The sequence below is a fragment of the Aspergillus ruber genome (assembly GCF_000600275.1).
Source record: "Aspergillus ruber CBS 135680 unplaced genomic scaffold scaffold00020, whole genome shotgun sequence".
NCBI lineage: Eukaryota > Fungi > Ascomycota > Eurotiomycetes > Eurotiales > Aspergillaceae > Aspergillus > Aspergillus ruber.
In genome coordinates this window covers 364,040-378,284 of record NW_024467316.1, presented here as the reverse complement: position 1 = coordinate 378,284, position 14,245 = coordinate 364,040, and the positions used below count along the sequence as shown (strand labels likewise).

General features: G+C 50.0%; 5 protein-coding genes across 5 annotated transcripts; 4 read left to right on the top strand and 1 right to left on the bottom strand.

The window, feature by feature from the left end:
• Nucleotides 1–1,614: 1,614 nt before the first annotated feature.
• Nucleotides 1,615–2,863, top strand: EURHEDRAFT_459654 (velvet factor family protein; the record flags this gene model as incomplete). The annotated part of the gene is made up of 4 exons (XM_040784600.1): nucleotides 1,615–1,839; nucleotides 1,918–1,997; nucleotides 2,058–2,528; nucleotides 2,584–2,863. 4 exons carry the CDS (start codon nucleotides 1,615–1,617, stop codon nucleotides 2,861–2,863), a joined length of 1,056 nt encoding a protein of 351 aa, XP_040637412.1.
• A 658-nt stretch (nucleotides 2,864–3,521) lies between these two features.
• Nucleotides 3,522–4,206, top strand: EURHEDRAFT_387757 (cell wall mannoprotein 1 family protein). The gene is made up of 2 exons (XM_040779720.1): nucleotides 3,522–3,920; nucleotides 3,971–4,206. Exons 1-2 carry the CDS (start codon nucleotides 3,573–3,575, stop codon nucleotides 4,160–4,162), a joined length of 540 nt encoding a protein of 179 aa, XP_040637411.1. The 5' UTR covers nucleotides 3,522–3,572; the 3' UTR covers nucleotides 4,163–4,206.
• Nucleotides 4,207–4,672: 466 nt separating this feature from the next.
• Nucleotides 4,673–5,332, top strand: EURHEDRAFT_387756 (uncharacterized protein; the record flags this gene model as incomplete). The annotated part of the gene is made up of 2 exons (XM_040779719.1): nucleotides 4,673–5,008; nucleotides 5,060–5,332. The coding sequence occupies 2 exons, from the start codon at nucleotides 4,673–4,675 to the stop codon at nucleotides 5,240–5,242; spliced, it is 519 nt and encodes a 172-aa protein (XP_040637410.1). The 3' UTR covers nucleotides 5,243–5,332.
• Nucleotides 5,333–5,574: 242 nt separating this feature from the next.
• On the top strand, nucleotides 5,575–6,477 carry EURHEDRAFT_143084 (uncharacterized protein). Its single transcript, XM_040777773.1, has 2 exons — nucleotides 5,575–5,882; nucleotides 5,945–6,477. The coding sequence occupies exons 1-2, from the start codon at nucleotides 5,682–5,684 to the stop codon at nucleotides 6,125–6,127; spliced, it is 384 nt and encodes a 127-aa protein (XP_040637409.1). The 5' UTR covers nucleotides 5,575–5,681; the 3' UTR covers nucleotides 6,128–6,477.
• On the bottom strand, nucleotides 6,148–14,158 carry EURHEDRAFT_532054 (WD40 repeat-like protein). The gene is made up of 6 exons (XM_040787209.1): nucleotides 13,407–14,158; nucleotides 13,108–13,346; nucleotides 11,442–13,034; nucleotides 7,707–7,935; nucleotides 6,561–7,639; nucleotides 6,148–6,508 (listed from the first exon to the last, which is right to left on the bottom strand). The coding sequence occupies exons 1-6, from the start codon at nucleotides 13,797–13,799 to the stop codon at nucleotides 6,265–6,267; spliced, it is 3,777 nt and encodes a 1,258-aa protein (XP_040637408.1). The 5' UTR covers nucleotides 13,800–14,158; the 3' UTR covers nucleotides 6,148–6,264.
• Nucleotides 14,159–14,245: the final 87 nt, after the last annotated feature.

Here is a 14,245-nt window from a genome sequence, read left to right as displayed (position 1 = left end):
GCAAGAAATTCTCCGTGGACCGCGGCCGAATCATCTAAAACGTGCAGATAAGCAGGTCCGTCCTCGTCGTGATTGGACGTTGATGCCGGGTATATACAAGGCGCCCTGATTCGCAGTTTATGGTTAATGGCCGATCCGGGGTAGGTGGGCAATCATCCTCCAAATTGACATCGAGCTGCTTTGGAATTTCTTGCCCGGCTAGTCCGTGGAGAGCCCTTACGGAAGCTGAAAACGTACTCCATACAGTCGTATTGCCCCGTATTCTGAGCTGTCTCGCATGGACCAACTCACTAATCGCGGTATTTAATCCGACTCGATGCCCGTATGTATCATGCTGATCACCCGTCGCATACTTTGGAGACCGGGATGAACTCTGATCGCGCAGCGTATTTCAAGCTCCAGGACCATTTTGGGAGTATGGAAAAGTTAGCCAATGCTCGAGTGAGAGGACCAGTGCTCCGTAGATAAAGGTAGAGTAGCGAAGATGGATCGTGCATTTCCGCAGTCGGAAATCCTCCACTGCGACCGGACGGAAACGGCTAGAGCAATTGGCGATGAAGACGAAGGGAACCTTGACCATAGCACTGCCAATATGGTGCTGTTACATCGGGAAGGAAAGCGACAGGCCCACAAAAAGCAACCACCCGGCAAGAGGCAGTTGGCATTGGAATTCGGAGCTTTATCGAGCTGTTCATTGATTCGTTCGAGCTGAACCCGACAATCTGGGACTAACGAGGCTGAGCTTTAGACCCGGAGATTGTTGATCTAGAGTGAGAGAGTAATACTTGTAGTGAGAGACAGAGAGCGTGGTAAGAACCAACTCTCCGACTTCTCCATTCCCGTGACTTTCTTCCCTCTTACAACTCTGTCCTATTTTCTCCTCTCCACTCTTCTCCGCTTCACTCGGCTCTTCTCTTTGCTTTCTTTCTTTCTTTCTTTTTTTTATATACTCCCTTTTGTCTTCTAATCTCTATATATTTGTCACTTTGCACTATCCAAAGTCCATCACCTGCTGGTACCAGTGATCCGTGGAAGACCCAGCAAATCTCCCGCAGTTTGACAGCTGCCGGCTCACCCAAAGAGGCGATCGTTATTTCGTTCCTAGATAGAACAAAGCTTTGTACAGTCCCAACGTGCTCTGTCTGTCTGGGTATCTGTGTCTGTTGCTAACCCGCCTTTTCGCGCCTAACAGGACTTTGGGTGGTGACGCTACACTTGCCACTGCTCGACTCGTCTGATTCTTTCCCCGCAACCGTCCGCTTCGAGCCTTCGACTCCAACCTCCTACACCTTTTGTTCCTCTTCACTCGACTCATTCAAAGTTTTTGATTAACTCTGCCGTCGTTGTGGAACGAGTCCTCCTGTTAATAGCAAGACGCTTCGCCAAAATCTCGGTCCGACCGCTCTTCACGATCCCTCATTCAGTCGTCTGAACCAACTGTGACGTTCGGATTTCGCGTCGTCGCATCGCTTTGACGAAACGTCAGCAATCAATCTGCCACTGCATCTCGTCGAAATCTCTCGTGAATATATACGACCGTGAGCCCCGGCTCGTCTTGAATATCGAGGATAATTTCTCCTGTTGCTCGCCCTCGGTTCCTACACATCGCGAACCATGTACGCTGTCGAGGAAAGGTCCCATCTCCCGCCCCCACCGCCACCTCTCTCTATGGATCGCATTCCTCCTCCGTCCTCTGCTTATCCAACCCCGGGGTCCGCAGGCCCTGTGAGCGCATCCGACCATCTGGCTCCGTTCTCAGCAAGACACAATGGTCGAATCTGGTCGTTACAAGTGGTGCAGCAACCCATTCGTGCTCGGATGTGTGGTTTTGGTGATAAGGTGGGTCGTCTTTTTCGTTTTCTCTCTGGCATACCCATGAACTTGCAACTCACTAGTTTGCTTTTTTCTTTTTTAAAGGACCGGAGACCTATTACCCCCCCGCCGTGCGTTCGTCTAATCGTGCAAGATGAGCAGACTGGGAAGGAGATTGACATCAAGTATGCTTATCCGAGCCAAAATTGGAGCGATAGATAAAAGGTTGTTAACTGTCTGGATAGTGAGATCGATACATCTTATTATGTCCTCACGGTTGACCTGTGGAATGCCGATGGTACCACCGAAGTAAATCTGGTCAAGCATTCGGCCAACTCGCCTTCGATCTCTACAGCCATGGCATCTTCCTACCCTCCTCCGCCGGCCCAGAACATCTCTCCCACCTATCCAACCTACACGCAAAACCCATATGGCCAACCCGTCGGGTACCCGCCGAACAGTTACTATGGAGCTAATCCTCAGATGTACCAAAATCCGTATCCCAATGCGCAAGCTCCCTACTACCCCTACTACGGAGGTCATGTGCCATCCATGTCCCAGGCCACCCAACCCGCTGCAGGGCCCGGGGGGATGTTCACACGCAATCTGATCGGTGGTCTCAGCGCTAGCGCCTTCCGACTTACAGACCCCGACAACAAGATTGGTGTGTGGTTTATTATGCAGGATTTGAGTGTACGGACCGAAGGCTCTTTTCGGTACGACGCGGCTCTCTGAACCCTTTGACTAGTTGGACGGGACACTAACTCTCAGTAGACTCAAAATGAGCTTCACCAACGTCGGGAAAATCTGCCCAGAAACCGGCAGTGTTACCCCGGTGATCAATCACGGCTCTGCCCCGATACTGGCGACTGTATTTTCCGAGCCCTTCCAGGTGTTCTCGGCCAAGAAATTCCCCGGCGTGATTGAAAGTACGCAGCTTAGCAAGTGCTTCGCTTTGCAAGGAATTAAGATCCCAATCCGTAAAGATGGTGTCAAAGGGACCCGTGGCCGGGGTGGAGATGGAGACGACGAAGGTGACGACTACGACTAAGAGCTTCTAGAAGCGTCCTTTTTTCTTCTTTTCTTTTTCTCCCTCCCTTTCAGTCTCTTTTGAAAACAAAACTATCTTTGCTTTTTCGGTCCAGTCTCAGGACCCAGTGCGTTTTGGGTTTGCGGTGTTTGCGTGGTTTATTCTTTTTCTCATTACGACGGGCGGAACTTGTCTTGCTGAGTTTGTTGCTGGGGGTATGGTTTACTTTTGTTTGTTTCTAATGCTCCATGCTTTGTATTCTTGGTGTGGAATTATCCGTGGGCTACCTTAGCATAATGAATATCCTTTGCAGCACGCAAAGCTTCGTAGCCATAAAATGAGATTCCCTGACCACCAGCAGCCGCAATAAACAATCCATATCGACGATTAGACCCTGGGGGGGATACGACGACAAATACGGTGTATTGTGATTATCCAAGCAGTTGCATCCTGCGCGCCGTGCAGAGGATCGTCTTGTTAACGTTAAATGGTCATCCTTCTTCCCCTGGACGAGTTCCCTGTAGGGCATCATGTCCCCTGACGATCAACGGGATATCTAAATTTTTGTGGATCTATTGACAAGTCCCTTGCATAGTCAGCAGCGTCAAGTTGAAGTTTATAAATGCCTTAGATCTTGCACAACCTCATCAATCTTCATTCTCATCCAACACACCACTCCAGACTCTTATATTTCAAACCAACCCAACCCAAACCCCATATTCCAGCCAAAATGCAGTTCAAGGTCCTCGTCACCCTCCTCCCCCTCCTCGCGGCTGCCGTTCCGCTCTCCTCGTTCAGCGACTCCGCGGACCCCAACACCGCCGCCATCGAGGACATCCAGGCCCTTAAGAATGACCTGACCAAGCTCGACAACGCCGTCCAGAAGTACGACGGCCAGCTGGCCTCCGCCATTCCCCTGAAAGAGGACGCAACCAACGCCCAAGAGGACGTTGAGAAGGCGCTGAAGGACTCCAAGACGATTACCTCGCTCACTCCCGAGGTGAAGCAGGAGTTGACTACTGCTATGCGCGAGTTGAAGCCTGAGGCCGAGAGTGCTTTGCAGCACTTGGTTGAGAAGGTACCCCATCCCGATCCCCATGGCCTGTGGGAACGTGCTAACGGAAATAGGAACCCCAATTCGAGCAGTCCGGCTTGACCCAACCCATCGGCAGCAGCCTGCAGGACCTCAAGGGCTCCCTGAAAGAGGTCGAACAGACCTTCTCGTCCCAGGTCTCCGGCCAGGAGGCCCAGGAGCTCACCAAGGCATCCAAGGAGATTGGTGGTGAGCTGGAGAAGGCCATCAAGGCTTTCTCTGCTTAAGTTTGTTATTTTAGTTGATATGGTTTGCTTGGATAAATAGAGGTGTTTGATTTGTGCTTTTTTGTTCTGTTTTGGATAGAAAACATGGTATATATAAGCGAATTTTTTTAATTTAATTGTGATTGCTGGTGCAGTCCATATTTACTTGATTTACTGTGACTCAAGTGGACACATTCCATTCATCACTGTTAATTGCTGTAGAGTATAAGCAACTGTTTCATTCCGGAAAGGGACTTGTCTCGGCTTACTAGCAATACCGGCATGAATAGGAGTATTAGACGACCTATGTCTTGGATGGGATCGGGCCGCACTCAATAGTCATGTAGCAGTAACGGGATGTGCTCCGTGCGAGAGCCCTATCCTAGCACCATGAACCGTTAACAATAGTACACACTGGGCACCTTGGCAGGGTCTTCTGTGGTAAGCCCCCGATTAATATAAATATGCCTCTTCGGCCTCCCACAAGTGCTCATTCGTCTATACTCCGTTTCCTCCGTCACAACCATCGAAATGCAGCTCAAACCTCTCGTTGCTCTCCTCACCGCAATCCCTGTCGTGACAGCAGCTACCAGTCCCGACACAGTGACAATCAATGATATCTCGAACCTCACAAATGACCTGAAGCAGTTCGATGCCGCTATTCAGAGCTGGGATCTCCAGGAGAATTCCAGTCCCGCACAAACCATGAAGGACCAGGCGAACAAGGCCGTCCAAGACCTCGACCAAACGCTCAAGGACGCAAAGAAAATCGACTCGCTTACCCCAGATGCCCAGAACAAGCTGGTCGCTGGCATGCAGGAGTTTGCGTCTGTGGCTGGGGATGTTGTTAAGCATATGGCTGAGAAGGTATGTCTATACACCTGGACAAATGGAGTAGGATAATACTAACGAGAATAGCAACCTGTATCTGATAGGGGAGACGGATACCGGAGTCTCATGGAGACCTCGAATAAGGCGACCGGTTTATTCTTCAATGAGCTTCAGAATAGCCTCGCGAACAAGATTCCTCAGGAAAAGGTGCAAGAGCTATCAGGTCAACTGCAGGGGTTGCAGGATGGGTTGAACAAGGCTATCGCATGATTTTGATTTCTTGTTTGAATTGACATGTATCATTAATCGCATATGGTGGAGCTGGACATTGTATATAATAAGAACGCAGATATAGTATCCTAGCATGATTCAAAAACATTCCATTGTGCCGGGCCCTGAAAGCTAAGACTGGTACGACTATGTGCAACCAGGGCACTGAGCTTGGACTGTATGCCAATGGCTGCCCACTTTCTTTGAGCTAGACAGTGACACGCCCCTATCCTGCAGTTGCACATGTATCTCTTAACATACTCACACAACCATATCCGTTTCAATGGTAGCAGTAATTCATGTAGAGGATCGAGAGTACTTGATTAACCAGCCAATAATATAAATAGCTATCCTCAGCCCTTCACATTTAGACAGTAGACCGACCTCCATCCCGTCTCATCTTGTCTTAGCCCAGAATCCGGCCACGAAAACCATCACAATGCAGCTCAAACCCCTCCTTGCCCTACTCACTACCTCCCTCCCAGTCCTCACAGCAGCTCAGCCCCTCTCCGGAGAGACCAGCCTTGCCAACTCTGTGCAAGTCATGCAAGAAAAGCCGGTCTTTGCAACTGACTTGATTGACTCGACAAGACGCGCCATTCCCGCGGAACTCACCGCACTCCCACCTAATGTTATGGAGGTATGCATGCATCCCCCTTGTTCTTGTATGGACTGAATTGGTGATTATATTAACGAGAACAGAAACGTCAGCTTGATGGTGAAATTGTACTTCCTCTCATCAAACTCTTGAAGAAGGTGCTGAAAGGGTTGGCACAGGGTGGTGGAGGTGGTCTTGGGGTGCAGTCGGAAGAGGTGCAGGTGATGTTGGATGAATTGAAGAAGGTGAGGGATGGTTCGCATAAGGATACCATGGCTTCTTCCTAAATTTGTTTCTGGATTGATTTGGGTATACATGATTGTGCGAGTTTGGCTGGCTACATATGCTGCGTACAAAACACATGCAACATTGAACTAGCCAATGGTATTGAATTGAAAAGAATGAATATGAACGGGTATATACATCAGTGTCTCCAAATGCGGATTGCCTTGTCTTTCCCTCCACTGCCGACCTTTTGGCCATCCGGACTCCAATCCACCGCGAACACTTCGTCCCGGTGGCCGGGAAGATCGATCGAGAGTTTCCCTGTCCGGACATTCCACACCTTCAATGTCGTGTCCTTGGACGATGATACCAACAGACGCGAGTCTGCTGAGAAACAGCATTGGTATACTGCTCCGACGTGGCCGCGGAGGGTAGTGATGAACCTATATTCATTAGCTTCAAGGGGCGGATAAGTAATGTTGGCGGGTAACTTACTTTCCATCACGCCCATTCCACAACTTCACATGATTATCAAAACCAGCAGAGGCAATGTATGCCATGTCTGGCGAGAACGTGACGTGGTTGACTTCCTTCTGGTGACCCAGCAACCGCGCAATCGGTTTGTTCGAGCTCTCGGGCTCCCACAGGTACATGGTGAAATCGTCACTAGCCGACACGAGCTTCTCAACAATCTTATTGTTGACTGTGGCAGCCTGTTCGAAGCGCTTCTTCGCCGCTGCTACCTTCTCGGATTCTTCCTGCGGCACTTTGCCCGTGTGGTCGTGGTAGGCCGTCCGGAGTGCGAAATCGGTCGAGAGCGCCAGGTGGTTCACGCGATGCGCATGCGCAGAAAGTGTCTGAAGTAACGAGCCATTTGTCGCATTCCAGACCTTAATTGTCCGATCGTGCGAAGCCGTGTAGATCTTCCCTGTTCCTCCCCAACGCACACAAGTCACCGATCCCTTATGGCCAGACAGAACAGTGTCTATTCTCCGCGACACCACATCCCAAATACGGATGGTCGAGTCTTTCGATGCAGAGGCCAGCCGTGGGGCCCCCGACTGTTGGAGATGGTACGGCTCCCAAGCCAAACTGGTGATCCATTTCGTATGACCCTTCAACGGGCCTCCGAGTGCCTGGCCCTTCTTTGCCTCCCAAATGCGCACAGTATTATCCATACTTCCCGTCGCAATCATCGCTCCGTTCGGTGAGTAGCTGACCGCCAGCACCCAGCTAGTGTGCCCTTTGAGGGTGTGCATCGGCGTGCCGGTCTCGCAATCCCACACCCGAGCTGTCGAGTCACCACTTCCAGACACCATTGTAGAGGATGAGACGGGCGAGAATGAGGTCGCTAGAATCGCTTCTCCGTGTCCAGCTATCGAGGCCGAGCATCGCGACACAGCTTTGACTCGGAAGACGGCTTGCGGGGTGAAGTAGAGGGGAACAGTATCTTCGGTGGTTTTCAACCCGGGCTTGAGCAGGGATTGGTATAGATCCGCCAGGATATCGACTGTCTGGTTGTCTTTTTCGTCTGATTGATATGTGAATCGGTATGGTACTCGCTCATCATCATCCTGCAGCAGAAAAAAAAATTAGTTTTGTCTTGCTGCACGGTAGAACAACACTTCGTAGCGTACCTACATTGCCTTGTAATGTGTTAAGAAGAGTCTCCAAGTTCTTCACACTCGCATCAGCCACCGGAACCGATACCGCAGGACCAGTTGCTGACCCCGTTGCTTGGTCAAAGAATTGCACTCGGATGCTGCCCAGGTCGGCGGGGACGCTTTCGACATCCTGCTGTTGGCGCGCCTTTTCAGTAGCATCTGTTCTTTGGCGCTTCGTCGGAGGAGGCAAAAGGGTCGCCATTATTCTTTATGTAGAATAGCCAAATTGGAGCAGTGTTAAGAAGTAATAGTTGGGTTGATTGAAGATGATCAGAAAATTGAAGGAAAAATTCCTTATCGGATCATATCGGCGCTAAACCTGATTTGATAACCATGCCCTTTATCGACAACACCACTTTCGTCTCTTCTTTTACTCCTCTTCTTCCTCTCCAGAGGATTGATCTCATCGAAAACTGGCTTAATGGCATTTGCTTATCAATAATGTCTTCGTAGTTTTCTAGAGTCTCCTCCTTTGCCCCTCTCACCTCCCGAGTGAGCAGAGCTAGCACGGCCAGGACAGCGAGACCAGCAACAACAGCAACGAGTGTTGCACCTCAGGATATTATATGCGCCATCAGTGAGTCTCGCAGGGTGTCAACGACGGTAGTTCTCGTCTTTGTGAACCTCACTACGTCCGAAGCGGTTCTTTGTCAGATCTGTGACAGCTAGACCTATGTCAAGACTATCACCAAGATCAGAGTATTCGAGCCCACGGAGATCCTTTTTATGGATACCTGCAAAGACTCAATCTATTCTATATCGTCCAAGAGGACCTTCCAGATCCCACCTTCACATTCACTGACCGCAGATACTGGTCAGACAAGACAGGCCATGAATATGCGAATCGACTCGCTTTTCCGGAGGATGCTGAATCGATCAAGGCCACGCTGGGCGGGAATTACTTTGCAGCTTGCTGTTTTTCTGCGGTATGTGGGCTCTTATATTCTACCCTGAAGCCACAATAACCCCGACAGGTCGTCAAGTCTGTCGAGCTTGAATTGAATAGGACTTTCGCGTCTCGCTCCCTTCGTATCCGATCCAAACCGTCTCAAGGCTCAATGACAATCGATCTATCCACTATATGCTCACTCGAACTCATTCAGAATTTGCAAAATGCGAAATCGAAGGATAGTCTTTTCGGGCTTATGAATGAGACCCTTGCGCCCATGGGCGCCAGACTGCTACGAGCCAACATCCTACAACCGTCTACGGAAAAGTCCAAACTGCTGGCACGGTATGATGCCATGGAGGATCTATTTACCAAAGAAGAAATGTTTTTGTCTATGCGAAAAGGTCTGTACATACTGACAATTGTGCTTTCGTTTAGCTGATCTCCTGCAGCACTCAAAAGCTTCGTTGATGCCGACAAAGTTCTGACGTCTGTTAGTATGCTGGATGCTATTTGCTGATGTTCCTTGCTAACCCCGAAAGCTCATACTCGTTCCAACTAAACGGACATTCCAAGATGTCGAGCAATCAGTCAATAATATAACCATGTTGAAGACCTACGCGTCGTCAATAAAGTCGATCTACAAAGCCCTATCTAGTGCTCAGAGTACGCTCTTGCTAACGATAAGAGAAGTGATTGCTTCACTATTGTCCATTGTCCCAAACTGACCGGCCCAAGCTGTGTGGCCCTGCTGGCCATTTCTCCGTCGAGCAGCTCATTGAAGGGACGCTGAACGAGCACGCGGCATACCAAACCAAGCCCTTGGATTTGAGAAACCAACGCATCTACTGTGTCAGAGTATTTACTCCCTGGCCTGTCTGACTTCTACATACTTATCAGTTCTAGGCTGGCGTGAATAGTTTCCTTGATGCCGCAAGGCAAAACGTACAAAGAAGCCAATATAGACGTTGCCGACCTTTTAACGCAACTAGCAGGTGAAAATGAGTTGCATGCCTCACTGCTTAGGCACTAAAATTCTCCAGAATCGTCCAATCTTCGATTGGATCTGAAGTATGATGCCGCTCGCCAATATTACATCGCTATACCAGCCAATGAAGTCAACTCACTTCCCGACATATTCATTAAAGTATACCACAAGAAGAAACGTATAGAATGTTAGATGATTGACCTCGTAAAGCTCAATCAAAAGATAATGGATGCACATGACGAAGTGATCAACATGAGCGACCGAACTATTCAAGAGTTGATCCAAGACGTCTGCTCTGAGATCTCCGGCCTCTTCAGGGTAAGTGAGGCAATTGCTATGCTAGATATGCTAGCTGGCTTTGCCCATCTCGCTATGTTCTACGGTTACATCCGTCCTGAAATGACAGACGTCCTTGCTATCAAATCCGGTCGACACCCCATCCGGGAGAAAATTCATTCTAGCAAATTCATACCGAACGATGTATACGCAACGCAACAATCACGGCTCCAAATTATTACTGGCTGCAACATCAGTAGGAAATCAACATATATACGCTCATTGGCATTAATGACTGTTATGGTACAAACTGGCTGCTATGTCCCAGTGGAGTACGCCTCGTTCCCTATCGTCCACCAGCTATTTGCTCGTGTCTCCACAGCCGACGACGTTGAAGCCAATGTATCAACCTTTGCCATCAAGATGCGCGAAATGGCCTTCATCTTGCATAACATCGAACCCCGAAGCATGGTGATCGTCGACGAACTTGGCCGCGGAACTAGTACCACTGACGGCCTTGCTATCGCTATCGCCATCGCGGAGGTATTGGTAGAAAGTAAATCTCTCGTCTGATTCGTGACGCACTTTCGTGACTTGGCTGTGGTAATGGCTGAGCGCAGTGGTGTGGTCAACCTTCATCTCGCAGCAGAGATATCATCCGACGCATCTAGAATGACTATGTTGTACAAAATCGCAGAGGGACCTGTGACCACCCAGTTTTACAACCTGACCTTGGCTAAGCTGGTTGATCTACCCCCAGATGTTCTCAATGTGGCGCAAGACGTATCCGAGAAGTTGAACGAGACCGCCGCACGTCGACATGGTAATTCTGGGGCTTTGACTATTGCAAAGAAGCGAAATCTGATTTTGACGCTGAGGGAGCAGCTCTATCAAGCTCGCAATGGGGCCTATGAGGGTGAATCTCTAAGGAAATGGCTGAAGAAGCTACAGGATGACTTTCTGCTCCAGATGGCGAGTATTGACGACGAACTTGATGATGCTTTCAGTAATACGGAGCAAGATGATATTATTGAGGATTATCAAGATGATGATTCCCAAGAGGGCAGCCAGAATGCAACAGGACTCACCGATGACAGCTCATCAACTATTTTCACAGAACAGTTTGAATCTTATGATACCGCAGCAAGGCAAACTGCCCCTTCACTGGCTGGAGAAGGATCTATTACCATTAATTCTTCGCAGGAAATCCCTGAAACCAGCCCTGTTCCCGAGTCAATAGGGCTTTTCTAGCGTCTGTAATTTGTGTCACGAGCAACGAACGACTGTATAGCTTATGATCATAAAGAGAATTATCCAGACCATTGAATGACAATATACCATTATTTTCACTGCGCCAGCTGAACATAGAACCTTTACAACTTTTATTCTACCAGAACAAGGAGTACAGGATCGTATCTACTTTTAAACTCCACTCATAGCTACAAGTAAATACGCCAACGAGCAAGATGAACAAAGAGAAAGAAATCATCTACCCAAAATGGAACAACGTCTGCTTTCCCTTCTTCCCCTTACCCTTCTTTCCACCACCGCCACCAGACGCTTCCCCAAAGTCATCTATCGGCTCTGAAGATTCACCCCCAGCCCAAGCATTTGAAGCTGGGCGGGCCTCGCCCCACCGGACAGTCCCGCGCGTCAGGCCAGCCATGAGAACATTGGGCTTCGGAGCCGCGGGGAGAGCAGGGAATGCGTCGGTGCCTCTTGCGTTAGAGGCACGGGAGGACGATGCGGTTGGAGTAGAAGAGCCGCTAGCACGAGGGGAGGGACGGGTAGATGAGGGGAGGCTGGGGAAGGAAGATGGCGAGGGGGCTGCTGCTGTTCCCCAGGCTGTGGTTGCGTTGTTGCGCCCAGGAGGGCGGGAAGAGGACGAAGACGCGGAGGAAAGAGGGGGGAATGCGGTGGCTGATGAAGCGGAGGAGGGGAGCGCACCACTACGGCCCACTGCTGATCGCGAGGATTGTGCAGTGGAGGATTTTAAGCGAAGTACACGGCTTCCACCCGCCCCGCCACCGTTGACAGTGTCTGGTGACATGCCTGGTAGTAACCCGCCCGGTCCTGGCAGAGCTGGATAGTCCTCATTGATAGCACGCCAATCGTTCCAGGCTTTCAGTAATGTGGTGCGCTTTGAATCTTCTTCGTAGATATCTGCGAGCTCTTTTATGAGCTTACCCAGTTCAGAGCTTGTAGTGTCAAACAAAGAGAAGAAAGCATCGATCAGTTCGGTGGCGGAGATGAGGGAGGTACGGTAGTTGGAGACTCTGGTGCGGAATTCACCCAGCTTCGTCTGGTCATTGCGCAGGAGGTTCGAGGCACGTTCAATCACTGCTGAATGGCGCAGACGGCGTGCTTGCTCTTGTGGACTGGCCGGAGTGGAGTCAGCCACAAGATTGAGGTTCTGCAATTCAGAAACCGGCGGAGATTGTGCTGGTGGACTGCGGGCAGGTGTGGCATTCCCTGAGCGTGGAGGAGCGCGCACCTGCTGTGTATCATTGCGAGTGAGCTGTCCACCAAAGCTACGGGTTGAGACCGACTGCGCACTTTGGATCGCCACCTGTCGCTGGTACGCGATCTCGTCCCGCCGCAAAGGTTGGGCACTGGACGCCGGGAGTGGCTCTGCATTCGGGTCGCGGCCCCGGCCTGCGCCACGACGCTGTCGCTGTGGTTGGTAAGGCGCTCTGAAGTCAAATGCAGAAAGATCCACAGTGCGAGCATCTCGTCTTGCGTCCTTGGATAACCCATTGGGATGGCATTCCAGTTGATGGCCCTTTAGATCCATCTGAGACTCGAACACGACGAACTTCTTATCCAAGCACTCCTGATCTAGGCATAGGTGGTGGTCTTTCTGGAAATGGTCCTCGAGCGCGGTATAATCGACGTAGTACTGCTGTTGGCGATGTCCGGATTGTCGATCGCAGATGTGGCATCGCTCATGCTTGTCACGGCAGTGTGTATACAGTTCGTCATCTCCGTAGAATCGCTGACGACAGAAACCGCATTCAGGGTGACCTCTGAAACCGCTCTGGTCAATGGCACCGGGGACATCATCTCCGTATTTCTCGTGTTTCCGCAACTCCGCCATGGTAAAGAGTTCGTGCTCGTGGGTGAAGACCTTCTTGTTTCGAGTACATAGATCACTGTATCACAACAGCCAGTTAATATGCAGTCTTGCAAATGAAATCAGAGAATAACAAACAAAAAATAACTTACCACATCACTTTCCCATGCTTGCTCTTGGTATGTCGATGCAGATCCGGCCATCCCAAGCAAGCCGCGTCACAGTCCGTATCAGGACAATTGTACCGTAGCAACAAAACCGTATCTTCGAAAATATCATCATTCTCGTACTGAATCCCAAGATTGTTGTCCTTCCGAGAGAAGTCCTTGCTAACAAACTGGTCGAAATCCTTCGTTGGGTCATCCGTGAAAATCACATAGTTGGATTCCGTCTAGATAGAAGAGCAAGTTAGCCATACTGTCAGAGTTCTCCTTATAGAAGCGCAACATACCCGGCAGTGTGCACAGGCTTTGTTCTTGTACAGAGCCCGAAGTCTCAGGGCACAGATATGGCAGGTCCGGTGGTTACACGGCGAGACAGAAGTGTGCGTCACATCAGATGCACAGATAAAGCAGATTTCACCGTCATCTGCATCGTCGGTAGCTACCGGAACCTTCTTTGGCTTTTCTGTAGCCTCAACAGGCGCATCGGCCCCGGCACCTTGGGACGCATTGGTATTGCGGTTGCGATCCCCTCCACCGCGGCCTCTGCCTCGGTTTCCCCTTCCGGCACCGGGAGTATCTGGTTGTTTCGTCTGATTTGCGCCTCCTCGTCCACGTCGACGACCACCACGGTTTTGGCCTTGCGATCTGATGGGAGCTTGGGGCGGTTGGGAGTCGGCCATTTGGGGGGAGGGGGGAAATTGGTCGGGGTCGGGTTTCTCAAGCGACGAGGTCGAAGGAGGATGGGACGAATTCAGTCCAGGAAAAGGGAGTTGTTGGGGTTCGTTTAATAGAGCCCAAAGCTCTTCTTGTTCGTGTCTTCACTCGTTGCGATGATTCGTTGTTCGTTATCGCAAGTGTGGTAGAGGGAAGATTCTCTTTCCAAGGCGCCGGCGGGCGGGCAGCACGTGAGTAGTAATATTGCCTGATAAGGCACCACTAGCAAATACACATCGCTGGCTAGCAACAAGTCATGAAAAATTAAACCGTTCAATTGTCATTCAATTCAATTGAAGTATGGTGGCATTTCTTTTTCTTTTTCTTTTTTTCTCCCTTTTCTTTGTGTTTTTATGTATTAATTTTTTTTTTTTTTTTTTAATAAAGAAAAAGAGACGTTTGCCGGTATGCA

What these genes read in the sequence shown, in the direction of transcription:
- EURHEDRAFT_387757 (XM_040779720.1), top strand. Translation starts at nt 3,573, where the DNA reads ATGCAGTTCAAGGTCCTCGTCACCCTCCTCCCCCTCCTCGCGGCTGCC. An exon ending in TGCAGCACTTGGTTGAGAAG is followed by an intron (nt 3,921 to 3,970) that starts GTACCCCATCCC and finishes TAACGGAAATAG; the next exon opens with GAACCCCAATTCGAGCAGTC.
- EURHEDRAFT_143084 (XM_040777773.1), top strand. Translation starts at nt 5,682, where the DNA reads ATGCAGCTCAAACCCCTCCTTGCCCTACTCACTACCTCCCTCCCAGTC. An exon ending in TCCCACCTAATGTTATGGAG is followed by an intron (nt 5,883 to 5,944) that starts GTATGCATGCAT and finishes TAACGAGAACAG; the next exon opens with AAACGTCAGCTTGATGGTGA.
- EURHEDRAFT_532054 (XM_040787209.1), bottom strand. Translation starts at nt 13,799, where the DNA reads ATGGCCGACTCCCAACCGCCCCAAGCTCCCATCAGATCGCAAGGCCAA. An exon ending in ATAGATGACTTTGGGGAAGC is followed by an intron (nt 7,936 to 11,441) that starts GTCTGGTGGCGG and finishes TTCTACATAAAG; the next exon opens with AATAATGGCGACCCTTTTGC. An exon ending in TGGAATGGGCGTGATGGAAA is followed by an intron (nt 6,509 to 6,560) that starts GTAAGTTACCCG and finishes TAATGAATATAG; the next exon opens with GTTCATCACTACCCTCCGCG.